At 36.4% G+C, this 24760-nt stretch overlaps 1 protein-coding gene across 10 annotated transcripts in view; it reads right to left on the bottom strand.

Moving 5' to 3' along the window:
* The window catches only part of LOC118745727 (zinc finger protein 2), a 611899-nt gene that overhangs the window by 152313 nt on the left and 434826 nt on the right, over window positions 1-24760 (bottom strand). For all 10 annotated transcript variants that reach the window (XR_004993690.1, XM_036479353.1, XM_036479355.1 and 7 more), the window contains exon 6: window positions 21439-23397. Coding sequence is in view for 9 of the 10 variants with exons in the window: in XM_036479353.1 (XP_036335246.1) it covers window positions 21439-23397 (1959 nt within the window). In the remaining variant the exon portion in view is untranslated. The remainder of the gene's footprint in view (window positions 1-21438; window positions 23398-24760) is intronic.

Here is a 24760-nt window from a genome sequence, read left to right as displayed (position 1 = left end):
ATTTTTTAACAGGTGGCAACCCTCCTTTAAAATATTTTCGACTGTAAGCCTTCTTAAAACTCTTTAGTTTGACACCCACATGACAATATTTTATTTATTTTATCAATTTCACTGAGTTAAAATTTTCAAATAGTTGGCAACACTCCTCAAAAATATTTCTAGCAGTTATCTTTATTAACCCTCTTTAATTTGATACCAATATTGTAATATTTCATTTATTTCCTCTGTGTAATTTAGTTAAACTTTGAAACAGGTGGCAACCGCAATCACACATATTTTCGGCTGTACGCCTTCTTAACACTCTTTAATTAAATACCCACATTGCAATATTTCATTTACTTAATCAACTTAACTGAGTTAAAATTTTCAAATAGGTGGCAACCCCCGTCCAATATATTTCCGGCAGCTATCTTTCTTAAACCTTTTTAATTTGATACCCATATTGTAATAATTTATTTATTTTATCAATATATTTGGGTTTAAAAATTTTCAAATAGGTGGCAACCCTCCAATTTTTTGCGATATCATTGGTTCTGGTATTATACCGAACAATACAAAAAAAATATTATTCAAATCGGTTCAGCCGTTCTCGAGTTTTGACGACCGTGACATACGAACACAACATTTTTATTAATATAGAAGATTAACATAAAAATGCTATCACTCACACAAGCTTAAATGAAAAGGCTTAAAGGTGACAAAAAAAATCGATAGCGACTGTCAAAATTGGAAAGACCAATTTTTTTCTTTTTGGAACTTAAAAACAAGAGTTTAGAGTATATTGCGCCAAAATTTCACTGCAATCGGGGTCTAGAATATATAAATAATTGCAATTGTTTCAATTATTGTTATTAAAGAATTAATTGTTTAGCAAATTTTATTCTGCAAATCTTTCTATTGTAAAGGGAAAAGCTTCGCAACTCAAAAAAATTTCATCAAATGGGTCGCGAGTTACGAATTTTTCTCTCAAAAACTGCAATATTCTTATAATACAAAAAAAAAAAACAAAAACGAAGTGCAATTTCGAAAAACCGTCCAAAGTGTATTTTGGTTCTATAATTATCTACAGATTCCCACAATTGTCTTCACTTTCCAGAAAATCAATGGAACTTCTTTGACACAGTTTGCGTGGTTTGACCATACTGGCAAAGTCAACAAACTCCCGAGGGACATCCAGACAATAGGAAAGACATCGATGACATTTTTCTTGACGATAAATTGAAGAACCTCCAATGGCCGTTTGATGGCTGTAGGTTTAATACGCCGTAATTGTTATAACTCTTCATAAACCTCCAATCCATTTATGTCTCAATCCTCTTCAGTTGGGAGTGCGGTGCTCAACTACCGACATTTCGACAGTAAAAATTGTCATCTTCGACTGAATCTGGAGGCTCTTGATAAATCGATCTTCTGATATAAAAGATTCAGACTCAGTCAAATGGCGACCAAGTTCCAAGATTTTCAACAAGTTGTTATTCTATTAAAGCATCCAAGGTTGAGAATAATTGGGGTAAGTTGCTGCTAAGTTTAGGCAACATAGACACACACTACAAATATAAATATGCAAATAGAATTTGACTGCAATGACAGCTGAACTTGCAAGTTTTACTGGATACATTTTTACTACTAAATATTTGCCAGTAAGGAAAACAGCTTAACTTTGGAAGATATATTACACGTTAAGATCCGGGCGAAGATATCACGAAAAATGTAAAATGGCGTTCGACAAAAACAAAATCGTAGTTACATTCGAATCGAAATACTTTTTTTCAGAAAACAAAACTAAGACTACATGCCGTCCATTGCAGTGTTTTCATGTCCCTTTTAATCCGTTTTAAATCTGCACGATTCACGAATAAACCTAATCAGATTGTCAACGAGCTCAGATAGTAATCTCTCAACACATCGCGGCCAAATGTCTCATACCTAATACTTGCAAAGGCGGGGCAGAAGCACAAAAAGTGTTCCACCGGCTCATCCTCTTCAAGGCAGGATGGGCAAATGGAGTTGTCATGTAAGCCTATCACAGTCAGGTGTTTGTGCAACGTGAAGTGACCAATCAGCAGTCCAACAAGTTGTTTGCAGTTCCGATGCTCAGTGAGAGCAAAAAACTAGATAGACCTTATGCGATTGAAGGCAACATGACTTTTGTCCACCTGCAGCCCCTCGATGGTGGCTTCGATGGCCGAAGGTGGGAGCAGGGCTGCCAACTATACTTAGTTATGAAGTACCATATTGAGGATAAAAAAGTGCCAAAATGTGCCAAATAAAAAAATAAAGGTGACATTCTTTTTAATTCTTCTCATTAAGCATTAAAATTAGAAACACTTTCCTAAAACAAAAGTCCAATGCCAAAGTAACAGCTGAATACACTAAAGAAATTACAAAATTTTAGTTGAGAAAAAGAGGTACACGCAAAGGATTCCCCTAAAAATATATTGAAATATTACTATTTTTCAAAATTACCATTTTGGCAAAAATTAAGTGGCATTTGAAGTAAAATAGGGCCAAAAATGGCACGGTCGGAGCCAAGTTGGCAGCCCTAAGTAGGAGTACTATAATTGGTTTCGGACCGCGGAACACCTGGTCTCAGCCAGTTCTGGTCAAATGGTCAGATGTCTTATTACTAGTAGTGGCAAACTATCGAAGCCTGGAAGACCGAAGCATACTCCTCAAGAGAAAAATGAAGCTTATTCCCATTAACTTCGATGAAAATAACAGAGCCTGACCCAGAGTTAGTTTTGGAGCCATCAGTGAAGATTCGACAATGTGTGAGTCTGGGCTCAGTACTGGTATTAAACCAACATTCAGCCTCAGGGAATTCAACATTATAGAACAACATTCAACAAAGGTAATGGTGACGTAGTATCCTGTGTCAATGAAAAGACACAAGTGCTCAGATCTCTGCCGCCAGCAATTTCGGCCTCACTTCATTCGGTGTTATACCAACATCCGTTTCTTTTTAGTCTGTAGGTGGCCTTAAGGCTTCCCCACGTATGAAGACACAAAGTGAGTTTATATCAAGAGCAGCACCAGGTGATTATGGGTCTGATCATAGATGTATACATCAAGAGGATTCCCTTTGGTGACAGGCCCCACGTTTTGCCAAAGAGCTGTTTACATTTTGAAAATGCTGCCAATGCTTTTGAGGTATTGTGTTCCACGTGAGATTTTTACGATTGTTTTGTATCCAAAATTACTCTTAGATAATTCACTTCGGGAGAAGTCTGAATTGTGACTCCTTTAAGTGTGAGGGGAATGAGACAATCCAACCTTCTCCTTCTAGTGAATTATACTAGTTTTGGTTGGTGAGCGCATTTCCATTACAACACGTGTCAATCATATTCAGTACTCTCTGCGCTTTCCTGCAAACAGCCAGCAGAGATGGCTAGATGACTAGATTGTCAATAACAGTGACAAGAAGAGGATCAATTACCGGGCACCAGAGCAGAGTAGAAAGCTGCTGTGTTCTGAGGGCAGCCCGTGTTAACTCCACACGTGACAAATTGAACTCCTTCTGCCTGAATCCAGCATTCAACGAATCCAATTTACCAGTACAGAATATACCCCATGCTTTAGAGCAGAATTGCAGATGCCAAAAGCACCCTCAATGTCTACAAAAATGCCCAAGGCGAATTCTTTCCTATTGACGGCATTGCTACTTCTGGCAACCAGATTTTGCACAGCCGTCTCACAGGATTTCCCTGATATACATGTCCCTGCGAATGCGTAACTCTACCAATCTTTCCAGACATTTTAGCATGAAGTATGCAATTCTTTTTGTCCTGTAGTATAGTAATCCTTACCAACCTCAGGTATAAAGGCGACATCAACCAGCTTCCAATGTTGTGGTATGTAAGCAAGTGCAAGCGACGCTGTGAAAAGTACAATAGGTAGGATGCCATCCGGACCGGCCGATTTGAAACTATCAAAAGCATATCTTATGGCAAGTTCATTCGCCACAGTTCTAGCAACAAACCAGTTGTACCTTGACATAGTGGTTCTCGCATTCCCACCCTCTCCAGTCGATGGAGAGGAAGGCGTAACCATCACCTGATTTCCAGGAAAGTGAGTCTCTAGAAGAACAGAGAGAGTCTCAACCCTAGTCTCCGTTAAGGGGCCAACAGGCCTCTTAAGCGAACCCTGCTTTGTCGCTTGTTCCTTTTTCAGAACTTTTACCAGCCTAGCCATTTGACCCAAGGTTCAATCGGAATATATACTTCCCAAGCAAATGTTTGATGATTTTGGTTTAATTTACTGATATTAGGGTGGTACGTAAAGGTGGTAGGAACTGAGATCTAGTAGGTAAGTAATATAACGGAAAATTTGAAGTCAATGAATTTTGGAGTAAAAAATTTTTTCTTCGAGAAAAGAACACTGAAATATCATATTTGAAGATCCCACTGTAAGTGCTTAAGATATGGAAATAAAAATCTAAAAAGGTGACCCTAGTTTCGGCCAAAAAACATATATTCTCGAAACTGCCTTGCAAAAATACTTTAGACCCAGTAAGGTACATCAAAGAGAATGTACGTGCTATAACGCAGAATAACGTGAATATTTTCTTGGATAGCCAAGTGGCCATTCAGGGACCCTTTTCTACCTCTGTTAGATCTCGACTAGTGGATGACTGCAGGAGAGAGCAGACCTATATTTCTGATCTATACAAAATAACCCTATTATGGGTCTCGGGACATAGGGAGATCAAAGCAAAAATTACCGAAATTTATCAATCGAAGGCCAAGCAGAGGTGTAGGTGTACAAGATCGTATAGGATTACCAGGTAGTTCTCTCTTAGGAATGAGGAAATAAGATACCTAGAAACTTACTGTGGTGGGCACAGGGCACTGAGCCAATGAAGTACATGTAGAAAGGATTGGATTGCCCTTCAATAGGTTCTGCCGTAGTTGAGATGTCCAGCCCTCGCACAGCTAAGGCGAAAGACACTCGGCAAACCCATCCTGCAGAATATTTCAGAGTGCAGTCGCCTCTCTCTGTATGACGTACTAAAATTCATTAAAGCCGCCAAATAGCTGCGAGTTGCACGAGTTGTGGAATCAAAATGGTAAACTTTCTAATTGTTTGTCACTAGGGTGACAATCCACTTAGACCAACAAACCAGTGGTGGATGGCGAACTTGCTTTTCCGGTACTTTCTCATGTACATACATATGTATGTAAATATGTATTGGATTTTCAAATTGTTTGAGCGTTTGCGTTTTTTAGCACTGCGTAATTCATCTAGATGTTCATGTATAAATATGTGCATATATATTACGAATGCATAAAAGTAGAAAAGAGCCCGTAGAATAAATTTGATCAAGAAATGTGGTCTGCAATAATTATAGTTATTTACACTGCGACCCAGAATAAGTGTCACTAAAACAAATGGTAATAAAAATTAAAAAAACTAACAAAATTTTATGGTTTCTTTTTTATTGGATAGACTGATTACAAAGTTAATGGAATCAGCTTGTTAGCTTAAATCGTTCGTCTTTCTATTTAATTATTTGACGCAAATTTCTGAAGAACGATTTGCAACCGGTACGCAACATATCTTAGTCCATTTCTTCTCATATCTGTCTCAGCCGATCTTAAAATTGATCAACATTTAGACCTCTCGTGACGCCCATACCTCTCGTGATAGCCCCGTACACAGAAGTCGAGAGGATTAGGATCTGGCGAAGCAGAAGGCCATGCTTTACTGAATATAAAATCGGGCACATTTTTATTACACCAGTGTTGAGTGCGGTTTGCCTTGTGCGTCTTAGGCGGGTTGGGAACTTAAAAGAACCCGCTTAAGTACCTCGATGCGGGTACTTAAGCGAACATAATTATTGATGTAGTTACATCTTCTTGTTAACTTATATAAATAAATCCTCGAATAAAACATAACCATTTAATGAAGTAAACGTAGTTTAAAACCAAGATCGTAGCATTATTTAAACACATAAACAAAAACTTTATAAAAAAATTGATAGAGCAGTGTTATGTAATTTTTACAAGAATTCAACATTTTAAAGTCATTGATTATACACACATACAGTATTGGACATACGTACATATCTATCATTTCGGACCATATTCAAAATGATGTAGTTTGCCATTTACGTTTATTTATTAATTTTTAAGATTTTTCAATTAAAACACAGTTCATTCCCTAACAAATACCATATAGAAGGCTATTTTCAGCTCTCAAGTAAAACGAAAAATGCATATAAAATAACGTACAAGAAATGGAAAAGAAATTTTCTACTATAAAAATTTCTTAAATCAGTTTGTAGCTTCTTGAGAGCTTGAAACAGGCCTAAAGGCATAATGAAAAGATATTTCTTGTAATTTTTCTTGAGAGCTGCGAATAGCCCTTAAATTCAAGCTTAAAAATTTGTAGAACACTGAAAAAACTTCATTAAAATTTCAATTTTTTCTCAGAATCGTTTGTAGTCCATTCAATTTTAGTGTAATAGCGTGCAAGTTTCAAGTGGCTAAAAATTACCGTTGAATTTTTAGATTTAAGCGGGTTTCACTGTACTTTGGAAACATTCTGGTACCGCTCCCAGGCCAATTTATCTCTGGGAGCATCTTCTAGGCTTACTGTATATACACGCGACTATTTTGCTGATTGCGACTATCTTGCAGTAAAACAATTTTCATCGGAAAATAAAAAAGCTTCTGTTTCGCGCCAACGTAATACCTCTCTGCTTTTTCCAACCGGAAATTTTTGTGCAAGTCAGTTAGCCATTCTTTTTTATAGGCTATGAGGCTTAGATCAATTTTCAGTATACGCTGCATTGATGACTTCGATAACCCCATGCCTTTCGGCATAGAACGACCGCACTTAGCTACATTTCGTCTAATCCTTTCTCTGATACATTTTACGACAGCATTTGCTCTAACAGATCATGAAACCGTTTTATAATTCTATAAATAAATCTTTGGCCGATATCGAGCGGTTTAAACTTCCCAATAATTTCGCACATTTTTATATTTTTTAGATACACAGTTACAACCAGCTTTCGTTTAGTTTCCATTGCGATGCTAATCTTAATATGATTAATTTCGAAAAGAATTTGATGTTTTTTTTACGTACTCAAAAAATTGTTAAATTGAATTTCTTAGGGTTGGAAATAAAGTAAAAACAGGGACAGTTATTCTGGGTCACACTGTACTTATTTGCATATAATTTTTATTTTTCTTTTATGACTAACTTAGCGATAATACCAATGTACCTTATAGCATAGACAGACGGCAACGTTGATACGAATTAAGTGCGCCGCTGATTTGATCAAAATTGTACCCTAGTAGAAGGCAGTTATAGGTTCGAGTCCCACGGCCACTAGAATTTTAATTTCATTTTTTTTACTCATTCAATTATAACTTTTATTTCTTCATAGTTGATTTTTTTAATAAAATTATACCCCAAAAATTTTATTTAACTAATAAAAAAATAATAACCAAAAAAAAGAATATAAAATAAAGTCAAGTAAAATAAAATTCAAAAATTAAAATAAAGAATGTTTGGCATTGCTTGGGGCGAGGATCGAACCTGGGCCCTACGGAATTGCAGTTTGCAGCTCTCACCACTCGACTCTCGCGGAAGCCAAACTGACTTGCTTTGTTTGCTTACTTGTACAATAGACAACAGCTGGCCGCTTTGATCAGTGTTGTCATGGAAAATTCCCCTGATCCGCATAATTTTGGTGATCAGCTGCACGACTATATCGGGATCAATGCTGCCGTCTGTCTATGCTTTTAGAGTGTTAAATCTGTTGCTATCAATATGATGCGTTTTTGGCTCGATGTGAAGGGTACAAGAATATAATTGTAAATAGCAGTATATATGTAGTATGTGAAAGAGATCTTTCGTCTTTTCATCTCTCCATTTCATTTGTGTTTATTGTGTTTTGTTAATTTGGTTTATTTTAGTAGTTTGATTAAAGCAATGATACGCTGACGCCGCTGTCTACGTCGACTTCGAAACGGAGACGGCCATGGTGATGCGTTGCGTTGTATTGTGTTCCAATCTTGCATTGTGCCCCTGCTCTCTGGAGGCCAACAATAATGGACGTTTGCGGTCCGCTGGTAGTACGGAGTCGCTTGGCTTTTAAAAGTATAAAGGCAGACCAATATTACTGCTGCGGTGCATTTAAGTTAAGTGGAATGGTGTGGAGTATGGTGTTCACTTCGCTAATTGCAAATTCGATGGCTACACATAATCGTTTTTGCATTCTTAAATAATTTGTAATAATTTCCTCAAGGGCCAGAGCGTATAAATCTCTTCAGCATATAAATCGATATAAGGGCATATATCAACAGTAACAATAATAACAATGGTGCTGTTCATCTTTCTTGTTGTAGTTGTTTTTGCCGCGCTTATTCGAAATTATTGAGCAGACTTGCATATTGCTCGCAAACATAGAATTCGTGAGTGTGCAGAATCACATGGTTGATCAGCAAGGCAGTTAATCGCTCTGTCCAGAATTTTGATCACTTATATGTATGTAGGTTCGTATGCGCATACATATGTATGTATAGCCATGCACACGCACATACATACATACTACATACATACATCTAACTCGTAGGCTTGAATATTTGCACATCCATGCTATTATTTATATCCCTGCTGGAAAAACGCGAACTAGTGAATTTCTAGTTCGGTACTAGATCTTTATCGCCAAAAACGAACCAGTCCGATAGTGACTAGATCCCCACCAGTTCAAAATCAGCGAAATGTGGTACTTTTAAAAAACAATTTTATTCCACTTTTTTCATTAGAAAGAAATATCTAAGGTGACGAATTTAGGACTGGTTCGGAACTATAGAAAAAGGGATGCAGCGGGGGGATTGTTTACTTTACATAGATATGTGTTTGGCGGCTTTTTCGCGCAAATACTCTTCCATTCTGCACTTCCCAGATACTTTTTTTGTGTTAACATTTTAACAACTTGGGACCTTCTGGAATTTAATCAATAACAGCAAGCGCCTCTGCAAACTTAGCCACAGCCAAAGGTATGTAATCGTACATTTCTTACAATCAAACAAATTTTATTTCAAATTTGAAACACATTTCTTTGAAAATAATTTAAAATCGAAAAGATTGAAAAATCATGATACTCTTTTCCTTCGTCTGTCGATTTTAGAACTGGTTTGGAACAATAGAATTTAGGACTAGTTCGGAACTATCGAACAAGAGATGCAGCGGGGGAAATTGACACTTCCTAGGACATCGCCATGTTAAATTTGCCAGTTGTTTGCATGAAAAAGAGTTTTATCGCGTACCAGTACTGCGTCTATATGTACTAGAAGCGCACCAGTTCAGAACTAGACATTTTCCCAACAGGTATGATACAGGTTCAAGGCGAATTTCGGTTACTCGCGCTTAGTGTTTTGTGCTTAGTGCGTTATTAACAAACTGTAATCCTCGTAATCACAGCGGGCCAAATCAGCGGAAAACAAAAGCTTTAGCGTATGTACGTGTATACAATGTACATACATACGTGTATATATGAATATGTTTGTTATTATTTTTATTTCGTTTTTAATTTTACTTTTGTTAAAAAAGAAGAACAAATTAAATTAATAAGGAATCATCAAGGATAGCGAAAATTAAGTTGGGACATTCACATGTATGTGCGTAAGTATGTATCATGGTTGTTGCGAATATTATTCCGAAATAAAAGTATTTTACGGATAATAAACAAACCACTTATCTAAATTAAACAAGTTTGGTATCAAATGAAAGAGGTCTTAAATAGCTTTAAAACTGAAATGTCTAAACGAGGAAAGCCACATATTGAAAAATATTTCAACAAAAAATGTTAATTAAGTACCATAAAACAAACCTTGTGTCAGGTATGTGCATTTCTTTCGTATTAAATTATAAAAAAAAAATATAAATAGAGGTAGTTCGTTATTTCTGTTTAAAAGCCATTTTAGTCCTGTTTCATATGATACCAAATTGGTTTAATTTGGACAGGCCGTTTGTTTAATATCCGGAAAGGACTTTTATTTTGGAATAATTATCGCAACAACCCTGGTATGTATATACATACCCTGCAGGGAGTGACGTTAGCTTATACCTAACTTTAGTCTGTTTACGCGAACACTAGTGCTAACTATTAACTGTGTATTTTGTTCGAAAAAAGCTAACTACTTTTGTGGGGCGATGGCCGCAAAAAAGTCAGACCTGGATACCTCTGCATTACATGTCAACTAACTTGTAACTAACTACTTTTGGACATAAAATATCAATAAGAAACCCAAAATATTTTTTTGTTTTTTTACTTTTTTATTTTCTTATTTATTTACTTTATTTTATTACATTTCATATTTGTTTACATATTCTGCTCTGGGTAGCCCCATATTCGAACACCGTCAGACATAACTTCAAAATGATAGTATAAAATTTCGATCTTCATTTTATTTGTCCTGAATATGAAAAATAATCTGCGAAGTTCAGAAAAAAAGTGTATTGAAAGTAATTTTTGTATGAGGATTTTTAATAGAAACTTGTAAAGAAAACCAACTCCCGATTGCGTCTGTATGACTCCTGCACGACTTTACAATTCACTTTAAGTTGGTTTTGTCATAGCTAATTAAAAGTGAGGTATTAATCGAAATCTCGCCAAAAAGCTAACTATAAGTTGGTTAGTTTTAACAATTGATAATTTTTCACTGCAGGGTATGTATGTACATTAGACCGTACCAAGAAAAAAGTTCGCCGTAAATTAAAAAAGAATTAAAACAATGGCGAAAATTATGTTGGTAGGTACATATATGATAGGTACACACATACACATGTATGTATGTGCATAAGTGCATACATACCCTGTAGTCAAATGTACCAGTTGTAAACTACCTTACAACTAGTATGAACGGCATGCCCAACTAGTCAGCCAAATATCTTTTTTCCAATCAATCAAGTGGCATTTTTAATATGGGAATGTCCTACGAGATGGCAATTGTCAGAAATATAATAGTCTCATACTAGCTCAAAATAGACGGAAAAATACTAGTCCAATTATGGACCGAAACCACTACTTGGGAGTCAAAAAATAAAATGAATTCATGAATATACAATAAAAAACTTTTGATTAAGTACACTTTAATATATTACACATCGTTACTTAGCAGCCTTAGATTTGCCAATAATTAGTGTTAATTGTTTTGAGAATTATTTAAAAGAAAAAATAATTTCATAAATATTTCAAACTTTCGAACGCAAACTTAAGTGCATTTTTCATTAGATGTTATTAAAAGTAAAAGCTTTCAGGTACAATAAATACTATAATGTTTATTTTTTTAAGTATTAAATATGCAAAAGAAAAAAGTTAAAAATATAATAAATACTTTAGTTCATTTTCAAGTGAACTTAAACAAAAATAAGTTTTCATTAAATTAAATTAAATTCATTAACTTTGCACATTTCCGTCCTTTCTTTTAAAAATTTTATAAAAATAATACCTCACGCTTAAAATTTTAGAATCGGATAATGATAAAATAAATAAATAATTCAAGCAGTTATTAAATATTCTCAGTTGTCGTCCATAGTTTGGCTTGTTGATTGATAATTGAAATTAATCAAACAATGTTTATCATGTAATTAAAAAAAAAGTCAAAAATAATTGAAAATGATCAAAAATAACAAAATAATCATTTAATTAAAATTAATGTATTAATTAACAATTTGTAATTAATTATTAATCATTAAAAATGTGCTGTGAGTAATTCAAAATGATGTTGTTGTATGCTTATTTATTTATTTTTAATAATTTTCATTTAAGATATAATTCGATCTATAACCGAAACCATATAAGAGACATTCTACACTATTTCAATTGCTCAAAAACTACTTGTACTCGATTTTCGGATATGTGGCAGAGGAGGTCCTAAAGTGTTTGCAACCACAAAAAAAACATTTTTTTTTTTCAAAAGTTATACAACATCCAAAATATTAAATGTATCGGTGTAAGCCATTTTTTATCACATCATAACACGGTAAATATGGGTTGTATCAAAAAATTCAATGAGTACTTTTTTATTGAAAAATAGTAAGATATTTATTAGAAATAAAGTTTTTTAAGTCTTAAAACGGTTATCCAAAAAAAATACTTTAATTATGATTATTAATCATTATTTAACAGGTCTGGTATAATTGATTATGTACTCGCTTTAATTGTTTACAATATACCCAAATAAAAGATATAATATTTTGTGTACTTTACCGTATTAAACTTTCGAAGTCAAATAAAACCGGGCATGTATAAATTGGTTTTGTATTTGGTACAAGTCTGGTCATTTTCGAACTAGTTCGGTTTCAGTCAGGAAATTCTGGTTGTAAACTAGTATTTTTCCTTACTAGTTTGCGGTTTCACTGCAGGGTATACATATGTACATATGTATGGGATGATCCATCTAGAACTTTTTTAAATTTTAATAAAACACTTAAAACATAACTGACGTCGGAATCTTTATGATTACCATAAAGAACATTTTCTGAAATTTACTTTTTAAAAACAATTTAATTCATATGTAAGCCGCGACTACGCTGAACATGGTCCATAACTATTTTGGCTTCCAGTAAAAAAAAATCCAGAGGTGTAATATCACTCGACAACTTGCTGAAACCAAATCTTGCCGACATCACGGGCTTCAATTTCAGGTAACAAAAAAGACCGTTATAAAGGTTCGGCAGCGCTCGTTAATGACGATTATGTCCGCGACCAATATTGGAATGATATTATTAAAAAAAGTTAATATCAGAGAATCTTCTTCAGGTAATAACAAAGATTCCGACAACGAGCCCTGTTTTAGGGTTTTATTTCGAAAATTACACACTCACTGCCTAGCACCCTAACGCACCATCCTCATGCCATGCCCCCCCAAAATCATTAAACTTTAGCTAAGGAGTATTTATATCGAGCCCTAACCTCCAAAATAACGTAAGCGACACTTTTTTCAAAATTTTCTTTTTGATGCAGAAATATTCCTAGAGCATCTAGATGCATTTCTGCATCAAAAAGAAAATTTTGAAAAAAAATGTCGCTTACGTTATTTTGGCGGTTAGGGCTCGATATTATTCCAGTATAACTGTAAAACAAAATTGTTGTCGAATGTAGAAGGCACCGAAAAATGTAAAAAGGCGACCGCTAAGTTCGGCGAAACAAAAAATAAAAATTTGTTTTTCGAAATTGCCTTGCAAAAATACTTTAGACTCGGGAATGTACGGCGAACGTTTGTTTGTTTACTTGTAAGGTGGTACGGTCTAATGTTTATACATGCATATGAGTTCGTACATATGTATAATCCTCCACATAATAGCGAGCTGAAATTGCTTATGTGTATTTTTTGTGGCTTAAAGCGGGACGATAATTGTCGAACAATCTTGGAACATACACTGACGTATACAAAGCTGTGAGTAATTCAAAATGATGTTGTTGGCAACTTATGGTGATTTATTTATTTTTAATGATTTTCATTTAAAATACTTATAGTTCGATCTATAACAGAAACCATATAAGAGGCATTCCACACTATTTCAATTGGTCAAAAACTACATGTGCTCAAATTTCGAATATGTCGCAGAGGAGGTCCTAAAGTGTTTGTAACCACAAACAAATTTTATTTTTTTTTAATTTATACAACATTCAAAATATTAAGTGTTTTGGTGTAAACCTTTTTTTATCACATCATAACTCAAAAAATATTGGTTGTATCAAAAAATTCAATTAGTACTTTTTTATTGAAAAAGAGTGAGAGATTTATTAAAAATAAAGTCTTTTAAGACTAATTTTCTATACCTATGCATGCATTCGTTTGTTAATGAACAATATAGAAAGTTGCTAAAAAAACATGTTTGCAGGTTCTTAAAAATTTAAAAAAAATTATAAAATTAGAAAGTTGCTAAAAAACATGTAGGCAGGTTTTTAAAATCTGGAAAACATATATGTGATAGAGTGTATATCAAGGAATTAACTGACAAATCTTTAAAGAGTGCATCGATATTGTTTCGTAAAGCAGTGGCTGATAAAAAATAAAAAAAATAGAATTTTAAATTAAAATTAGGTCGAAATACATGAAGTGGGCCACTTAAAAACCTTTCCTTTCGGATAAACAAGATAGTTACGTACTTTGGTAGAAGTTCAAGTAATATTTATTTCCCTATAATTTGTTTTGCAATAATCCTCCTATTTTGCGAAAAACCGCGAACATAATTGGTTGATTTGATATGAATTGACCCATATACATATACATATATATTTTTTTAATTTTCTTTGTTGGTGATAAAAATATAAAAAGGAATACTTTGGTGAAATCGAACATTTTTCAACATTAAGAAAAAAAAAAATTTAGTAAAAAGTGGGTTTTCTCGAAATCTTGCAAAGCCATTGCACGTTGCACAGATTGCATAACTTGCAAACACACAGCAACAAAATATATGGGAAACATATTGCTGCAAAGTATGCAACGTCTAGGAGGTCAAGGTTCTTGGTGCAGTTATCACACGTGATGCAGTGCTCTGGATCAGGGGCTGTCGATGGCTCAAGACCGACCATACGTGCCAAAGAGTCACACCCTGCGTGAGGTGCCCCTGCTTTTACTGAATATGGCGGATCTAGAGAAAACAACTCGATAAAATCCGTAAGTCCAGGTGTTAATCGGACCGTGCCTGCGGACTGAATGGCACTACGTTAGTGTGTCTTTTTACGGTGTACTCCAGTCACGTGGCGCCGTCTGGTTTTATTTAGTCTTTCCGGAGTACCGGGGCTCTGCCTCGGATGACCTCTCTCTTCCCCCTTACTCGTGGGAATCTATGGAAGTAAAACAAATTAATAAAAAAAACAATAAAAGCTCTGTGCCCTCTAACAGTAGGCAACAGTCAGCAGTCTCAGAGGTGCACGCGATGCCCAACGAGATTGCTGAACAAATGGCGATTGCGGCGGACGAAATGGGTGCAAATCCAAACGGCCAAGGCGCTCAACCCTCTCGGGACGCTGTAATGGACGAAATGGACTTTGATCCAAACGGCCTTCTCAGCAACCCGGTGGCCATGGATGTCGATATTGCCAACATGGACTCTGGTTCAAATGGCAACGACATCCAAATACCCACAGACGAGGAGGAGGCGCTCTTATCGTCACAGCAGGAGGAAGCTAGTACTCCTAAAAGAAAACTCTCTGGAGTAGGTAAAAAGCGCTACAAATTCTACCTCTCCAGAGGTGTCAGCGGTGGAGAACTCTCCCAAACGGAAACCAGGTCCAGCTGACAAAAGGGCCCATATGGGACCAAAGGAACCTAGTGTTAAGGCAACTTTTGCCGATGTCACAAAGGCGCCGACCTGTCAGGCGGACATTGGTAATGGGGTTAGGTTAGGGCTACTCCCCAAAGGGTACCCTAAAGCACTTTGGTCCTTAGACCAACTACAGGCCATTCAGACGGCCAGCCAAAGGGCTTTGTGAAACCCAAGTTTAGCGGTTGCACCTTCCGTCCGGGATGGGTGTCAATTGGCTGCGGAGACGCTGAAACGCTGGAATAGCTGCGCAAGGTATCCCAAACCCTGAAGCCTTGGAAGGGCGGGGAAATTGTGGCAGTGAATGCCACAGCGTGCCCAAACCCAGTGTATACGTTGGGTACTTTCCGGAGCCATCAACCACTCCAGTGGACAGTATCCTTGGCCTTGTCGAGGGTCAGAACGAAGGGCTGCGGGTAGGTAGCTGGAGGGTACTCAACAGGGTACAGAAAGGACCCACCACTGAGCTCACTCTAGCGGTTGACCCGCACTCAGCGGAGACACTCGACAGGCTGGGATACCTAGTCAATTATGGATATGGCAGGGTGCGCATCCATAAAAAAAGGGAAGACGACTGAGTCGTCAGACCCGAAGGGTACACAGCCTGCTATAGCCACGTGTACTTATTTTTATACATAAGATACATATGCCACGCCCCCTTTTCCAAATTTGGGCAAACTCCACATAAAATATCTGCATGATGGCCCGAATAAGCTATATAAATTTCGTTGAATTCGGTGAAGCCGTTCTCAGTTATAAGCTAACTCACTAATTTTTATACCCGAGCGCACTTGTGCACAAGGGTATATTAATTTTGTTCACATAACGGTTGTTTGTAACAGCCAAAACGAATCGAGATAGATATAGACAAATGTATACATATATGCTCAGAATGAATAGAGAAATCGATTAAGCTATGTCTGTCTGTCCGTCTGTCCGTCCGTCCGTGTACACGATAACTCGAGCAAAAATTGAGATATCTCAACGAAATTTGGTATGTAGGTTTTTGTTAATCCAAGGTAGGTTGGTATTGAAAATGGGCGAAATCGGACAGTAACCACGCCCACTTCCCATATAACGGTAATTTCCAGAAATACGAAAACTGCGATATTTTAGTAACTACTGAAGATTATTCACTCAAAATTGATATTTATAATAACTTTCAGACGAAAAATAAGAATATTATAAATTTTTGGAAAATGGGCGTAGCCACGCCCACTTATGGTTACATGTGTATATCTTGGTAACCGCTGCACCAATTTCTTCCAAACTTGGCACAGTTGTTGGTCCTAGTACAGCATACTAAATGGCCGAAAATTTAAAAAATCGGACAATAACCACGCCCACATCCCATATAACGGTAATTTAGAGAAATACAAAATCTTCGATAAATCAGTAACTATTACGCTAATTTATTCAAAATTGATGCTTGCAACAATTCTTTACCAAGAAATATGTTTATGGTAAAATTTTGGAAAATGGGCGTGGCTCCGCCCACTTATGATAACATATACGTATATCGGTAACCGTTCTACCAATTTGTACCAAACTCGGTACGGTTATTGTGCTTGCCACATAAAAGACAATTGTTAAAAATTATTGAAATCGGGCTAAAATTCCGGCCGCTTTTCATATAACGGTAAATTTCAGAAATGCTTGAAACTGCAATATTTCGAAATTTAAGGACGGTGCTCAAAATTGGTACACCCCGGTTTACCATCTAGCGGTAGCTTTCGGAAAGGTGAAAAAACCTATATTTAATACTTGCGCCGGGTATTTAATGTTCGGCTCCGCCCGAACTTAGACTTTCTTACTTGTTATATATAAATAGAGGCGCCACGCCCCCTTTTCCGAATTCAAGCAAACTTCACGTAAACCATCTGCATGATAGCCCGAATGTGCCGCATAAATTTGGTTGAATTCGGTGAAGCCGTTCTCAAGTTATATGATCACACCAAAAACGTTCACTTATTTTTATATTTTAGTTAGTATGGGTGGTGCCACGCCCCCTTTTCCGAATTCGAGCAAACTTCGCATAAACCATCTGCATGATAGATTGAATATGCCACATAAATTTGGTTGAATTCGGTGAAGCCGTTCTCAAGTTATAAGGTCACACCAAAAACGTGCAGTTATTTTTAACCGACTTCCAAAAAAGGAGGAGGTTATCAGTTCGTCGGTATTTTTTTTTTTTTTTTTTTTGTTCTTTTGTATGTATGTTACCGCATAACTTTGGACCACGTCAACCGATTTCGATAATTCTTTTTGCATGGAAAAGGTAGTGTCTCAGAGGTGGTCCCATACTAATCTGGTTAAGATCCGATCAGTGGATCATGAGATATATATATATATATTTTTTTTTATATGAGAGTTGAAGTCGGTTTTTTTTTGCTAAAACTTACTTGTTATATATAAGATATACCAAAATATTGTCAAAAAAGCGTTCTCCGGCGTTTTAAAGTATTATCTGTTACATACATTCATAATTCTGCTTTGAATAAAAATGTACTGAAAAGTACTGATTTTTTAAGCAGGAAAAAGTCGAACTTACTGCTTTTGCGCAAAAAAATCTGGCAACTCTATCTGTACGCATCTTGATTTAATTTTTTTCAAACTTTCAGGAATTAAAGTACAAAAAAACTAAGACGGTTTTGTTCCAGGATGTTTTGATTCGTATGTCTTTGTGGGCGTGGCTACTGCCTAAATTTCGAAAAAAGGCAATTTTTGAAAGTACTACTGAGGCCGCACTACTCAGTCCATGTAGTTGATGCGGATATCAGTAGAAGGGTCTTTAAACAAGCTATCTAACGTTATAACTTGTGTTTATAAAATATAAATATGTCATAACGTTATCGTCTGAAAACTAAAAATCGGGCTGCTCAAAATATGCATTTCGAGCATTTTCTCAAAAACTGGTTAGTCGATTTTATTCTAGGTCTCCACAAATCTAGCTTAAAACCTTAGTTTTCATCTGGTATATCGCTTATATCTGAGAAAACTCTTGTTGTGGAGATACTGCGATTTAAATTGAAAAAATGTCGCTCCAAAAAGGGTCAAATGCTTAAAAATTAACATATCCGTCTAACTTAGTTACATTAAGATATAAAAATAACATACCCAGTTCTCTGAAAAAATGACTATTCCCCGATTGCCACTTAAACCGAAATTCCCTGCAAATCGGGGAATTTCCCGCGAGTTGACAAGTTGAAGGATGCAGCTGTGCTGTAAGAGTTTTTTCAGTCATATGCCGAAATTGTAACATTTTTCCCCATTTTAATTGCAGATATGTACACAGTATTTAAATATGCTACATGGGTTCATCACCCGCACTTAACCTAACTGAGAAGACGCGTACAATATTACCTACAGTTGTTAGTGCATTTAGTTCACTCATTGAGCCGCTACTACTTACATACATATCGTCGTTTAAAGTACAAAACCGCGTATCAACAAAATGCAAAACCGCGTATGCGAGGTTGCATAAATTATTTTCTAGAGAGTAAAAACACTCATATTTCAAAATGGTTCTCGTTTTTATAAAGCAATCGCATTTCTGGCTAATATATTTCAAGACGAATGGATAAGGATTGAGCCAAGAGCTTGTGTGAGCAAATCTAATTTTTGACAGCTAATGACAGTTACGCGGTTTTGCAGAATGACCATACGAGCAAAACTACTTGGGAAAAAAGCATTAGTTTAATAGTACGAGTGCAACACCGTACACGTGATAGAAGTAAAACTTCTTAAAAAAAGCACATATGTGCGCCCCGCACCCGGTAGAAATCTTAACAAAAATAAACTACGAGACAATCAGACGAATACAGTTGTTTATTGTATCTAAAGTTGGTACCAAGTTGATAAGTTTTTGTCATTTCTCATAATTTTTTTTTTGAATTTTTTTCGAATACAAAGGATATGATCATTCTTTTTTGCTTTATTCCGTATTCAAAAGTTATATGTTTCAATGGACACATCGATCTGAATACATAATTTAGATTTAGATAATATTTTTAGCAATTAATTTGAGAAAAATAAAACATTTAGATTATTGTTTGTATTTTCGTCGATTATAAATTTGCTACCCCAAAATAATTGATAACGAATAAAACACCTCTTTAAGGTAAAATTTTCGAGTGACGAAAGCTGAACTAGAAACACAAAATTTATGATATCAACTTCGTGACGAAAATTATACCGATTTTTTAACTGCCTTTGAAACGTAGGGAATATACCAGATGAAAGCTTAGGTTTTGGGCTAGATTTGTGTAAACTTAGAATAAAATCGACTAACCAGTTTTTGGGAAAATGACCGAAATGTATATTTTCAGCAGCCCGATTTTTAGTTTTTAGGCGATAACGTTATGACATATTTATATTTTATTAACACAAAAGATAGCGTTGGATAGCTTGTTTGAAGACCCTTCTACTGATATCCGCATCAATGACATGGACTGAGTAGTGCGGTCTCAGTGGTAGTTTAAAAGATTGCCTTTATTCGAATTTCTGGCAGCAGCAACACCCACAAAGGCATACGAATCAAAACCTCCTGGAACAAAACCTTCTTAGTTGTTTTGTACTTTAATTCCTGAAAGTTTGAAACAAATTAAATGAAGGTACGTACAGACGCGACATACATACCAAAGCATATCGAAGTGGAGACACGAACCAAAACACGTTTACCTCTATATCTTTCCAACTAGTAGCCGGAAGTTAATATATTAGGTATCGTTTGAAAGGTATTGGCCTATAGAATAACACTAAATATGTTGGGTGTATCCGGTTAATCGTTTATGAAGCTTGAATACATTTTCTGGACACACTCTGCAAGACCTTTCCAATGATATCTCAAACATGTCGATTGGACGTCTGGATAAAAACTTCCAAATCTCGTGTATATATAAGCGAGTCATTTCAGCATGCTACTGTGGCTACTTTCGTCACTCGCGCGCACTGCCGTGCGCTGTGATGCTTCGCGCCTGATGGTAGTATAATCACTTGATGGAGCCAGCAAGCTGGTGTCGTATATTTCCCCTTTTATACAAAAAGGTTTTTGGTTGGATAAAATATTAGTTTTTTTTTCAGAGTTCATTGTTTTTCTATTCCATTACTTATAGAAAATGTTTCCGTGTAGGGCTGTGCGATTATTCGATTACTCGAGCAAGTTGGTTAATCAATTATTCGGTTAATCAATTACTCGAGTAATCAAGATTGTGATTACTCAAAACGATGATTAATCGAGTTACTTGAAATATGATTACTCAAAAAAATAATTTTGCTCGTTAAAAGAGTTTGCTTTGGAAAATGCTTATTTCCTTTTTTACATTCTGTATATGAAAAAAATTTTTTGTTTTAATTTTTGAAAACAGAAACGTTGTTTTTAAGGTATCAAGGAACTTTAACTACTTTATACATATGTAAAGAGTTAAAAAATTTAGATTACTCATTTTACTCGAAATGTTGATTAATCATAAAGCAAATTACTCAAATATTTTTGTTTTTGGTTAATCAAAAATCTTGATTACTCGAGTAACTGAACTTTTGAGTAATCATAATTTCCAATTAATCGAATAATTGAGTTATTTACTTTATGATTAATTAAAATTTTGAGTAATCAATTAATCGCACAGCCCTATTTGCGTGTATACTTATATATATATGCATATGTAAGTAAAAAAATTTAGCTACCATTTTGAGCCACAACGACTCTTTTTAGCCGTTTTTTAAAGGAATTTGACTACCACTAAAAAGATTTGCGGCAACACTGATTCGAAGCTGGCAACGATATTTTCGAGTTCACTCGGATTCAGTGATATAATTTTTTTCGTATTCGTAGCGGGCATTCGAATTCGTAGATTTTCTACGATAGATTCCGGATAGCCCTGAATCCCCCCGGGCCCGGGCTTTTTAAGGGACCGATAATATCAGATGAAATTGCTCCTTCGTTACAGGCTTTTATTACAAATATATATAATATATACCCTATAAATTAAAGAAAATTATAATTTTCGTTTAAATTAATAAAATTTATGTATAGGGGCCCGGACTAAAAACTCACGGACTCGAGTTTTCTCCCGACGGTCCTAAATATTGGATATATATGTAAGTATATTGGGAATCGTAAATCATTTTAATAATCAAATAACTTACCTTCTGGAGAAGCAGCTGCGGAAAGTGGCAATGCTTGCAATATAGGTTGTTCAACTACCTTGAAGACGTCATCTAGGCTAGGTGGGTCCAGTTGTTCGCTGCGACGTTGGAGACTCACAAATTGCTCTACTTGCATATGACGAAGACTTTTTACATGTTGGATCATATTTAGTAGAGTAAACGCGCTGTAGTTGCACAACTGGCATGTCAATGACTTTTCGGTTGTTTTTGCCATGTCCGTTGCTGTATTAGCACTGCCTTGAGTGTCCCCAGTAGTATTGTCGCGCGCAATGTTGCCGCCGTGTGGCTCGCGTATGCTGCTAACGGTTTCACCCGCAGACTTTGAATGCTGTTGTATTTTGGTCTTTTCAAAGTTATTATGTTGCATGATGTGCAATAAATGTTGGAAGATCATACGCATCGTTTCGTGTCGCATTTGCTGCGTGTGTAATGAAAGCTTCTGGATGGAATTCGTATAAAAATCACAGCAATTACATTTTAGCTGCACCGTGTTAGCAGCAAGCTGCAGATATTTAAGTTTATACTCGTTTTGGGGCCCACCTTCACGTATGTGATTGATATAATTCAGTTTTTGAAGATGTTTATCCGTTTTACTATGTAGCTGAAAGTTTGCCTTCAGATTTGTTTTGTAGTTACATAGGCGGCATATGTAGTTATTGTTTAAAATGACCATTATATCTGTGTTGACAGAACTGTTGACATTACTACTACTGCCACTAGCGGCGATGCTCGCGTTTGTTGTCATGGAGTTATTTCGCGAGCGATCAATCAATAAATGCTGATTAAGCTCGTCTAAACTATTCGAGGAGAAGAAATCACACACTAAGCAAGTGTAAAGACTTGTGGGGCAAGGATCGGCGCGGACAGGTGGCTCCAGCGTTTCATCGCCGCTGCAGCCGCCACTAACACTGGAAGACAAATTTATATCGCTGGTAGTAAAAGGATCCGTAGACAGCAACAGTGTGGGCGAACCGCTGTTCGGGGAATACGATTGCTGCAACTGTTGACGCAATTGTTGAATTTGTTGTTGCTGTTGCAATTGTTGTTGTTGTGGCAGAGTTGTTGACTGCTCAACTTGCATGGGACGCGGAGAGGAGGTCGGCGAAGTCTTTAGCTTGGTCACAGATTCATGAGGTTGTTGCTGTTGCGACTGTTGCTGGCTAACGGCTGCGGCATTGTGCTGCAGCAATTGTATCATGAGTGCCTGGTTATATGCCAAGTCGGCCAAAGCTATTTCCGGTATAAAGCCGCTGGCTAACCCGCTGCCCAGAGCTGGCAATTGGGAAGCAGCCTGGGATGCTGCCGTTAGTTGCTGGTGCTGTTGTTGAGCAGCGGCAGCAGCAACAGCCTGCTGGTGCTGTTGTAAGAAGCTGTACGCTTGAATATGCTTGATATTGTTTTGCAGGGCAGCCATGTTGTGGGTGTGCTTCTCACTGGTCATGTGTATGCGTAGGTTTCGAGCCACTGATGTTTCGTAACTGCAAATGTCACAACGAAAGGACGGCTTACTTTTATTGAGGATACCACAAGCATTTCCAGATGCATCGACACTATTACGCCCACTACCATTCCCAGATGACCCTCCGCTGCCCACGATTGCCGAGTTGCAGCCAATCGACGATTGTGGCTGCTGGGGCTGGGACTGTGTTAGCGTTTGCTGTGCTTGTGATTGCTGCTGCTGTTGAGCAGCTGCAATATTGTTGGTTAGCAACAATTTCGATGCGACATCCGTCTTCCCACTGCTGGCTACGGCCACCGCGGCCGCCAACATATTTTGTGAGCTGTTCAACTCTTGCATATTGTTCAAATGCTTGTCCGATTGCATGTGAATGGAGAGATTCCCTTTGGTCGTTGTCGAATAGTTACAAATTTCACACCGATACGGTTTATACCCACATGAATAAGACTCACCACGAGCCAGGCGCGGATGTTGCTGACCTGTACATAAAAGTTAAATGTTTCAAATAGCAGTGTTATTTAAGCTTTCAAAAAGATTGTCTTATTTTATTTATGTACGTATTTCAATTCAATTTGCACTAAGTCTCAGTTTTATTTGAACGTCGATATAAGAGTATTGAACTGAAGAGAAGGTAAGCTTCCCTGTAAAACATTTTTTTTGAGTATCTGTATTGTAGAAAAATTTTAAGGAATTCTAAAGGTCTCATCCCATTTTTTGCCGAATTTTCTAAAATGAAATAAATTGTGGACACTTCGAATCTTTTACGAAATTTCGAGCGAAAATCGGTAAGGCAATGAAAAAAATGCTGCTATGTGAAGAATTTCTTGCAGAAGGTTTTCAGAATTTTCCTTATTTTTCGTACAGAACTTTCTTTACGAGTTCGTATCAACCACTTCATATAATTTTCTTTGAAGATTCGTAAAAAATTCGTTAGAGAAATGAGACAGTCCTAAAGATTTAGTTAAGATTTCAGGAACATTGGTTTGCAGGGTTATTGAGTATCAATCTTTTATACATTGACCTGCAAATTCACTTATATGTACATATCAGGGTTGTTGCGAATATTCCCATTCGCAACCGCGGAACTTCCGCATAAATTTTAACATTCGCATTCGCAATAATCAATGCGGAGCTTCTGCGAATGCGAATATTTTGCAAGTACACTGATAAAACGTATATCTGGAAAACAAAAGATGTTAGCCGACATTTTTATACCCGAGCGCACTTGTGCACAAGGGTATATTAATTTTGTTCACGTAACAGTAGTTCGTAACAGCCAAAACGAATCGAGATAGATATAGGCAAATGTATACATATATGCTCAGAATGAATAGAGAAATCGATTCGTCCGTCGTCTGTCAGTCTGTCCGTCTGTCCGTCCGTCCGTCCGTCCGTGTACACGATAACTCGAGCAAAAATTGAGATATCTCAACGGAATTTGGTATGTAGGTTTCTGTTAATCCAGGGTAGGTTGGTATTGAAAATGGGCGAAATCAAACAGTAACCACGCCCACTTCCCATATAACGGTAATTTCCAGAAATACGAAAACTGCGATATTTTAGTAACTACTGAAGATAATTCACTCCAAATTGATATTTATAATAATTTTCAGACGAAAAATAAGAATATTATAAATTTTTGGAAAATGGGCGTAGCCACGCCCACTTATGGTTACATGTGTATATCTTGGTAACCGCTACATCAAATTCTTCCAAACTTGGCACAGTTGTTGGCCTCGATACAGCATACTAAATGGCCGAAAATTTAAAAAATCGGACAATAACCACGCCCACTTCCCATATAACGGTAATTTAGAGAAATACAAAATCTTCGATAAATCA

This window comes from Rhagoletis pomonella, unplaced genomic scaffold, assembly GCF_013731165.1.
Source record: "Rhagoletis pomonella isolate Grant_MI unplaced genomic scaffold, Rhpom_1.0 Rhpom_scaffold_00009, whole genome shotgun sequence".
In the NCBI taxonomy this organism is placed as follows: Eukaryota; Metazoa; Arthropoda; class Insecta; order Diptera; family Tephritidae; genus Rhagoletis; species Rhagoletis pomonella.
Note: the sequence above shows the minus strand (reverse complement) of the source record. Positions and strands in the feature narration are given on the sequence as shown.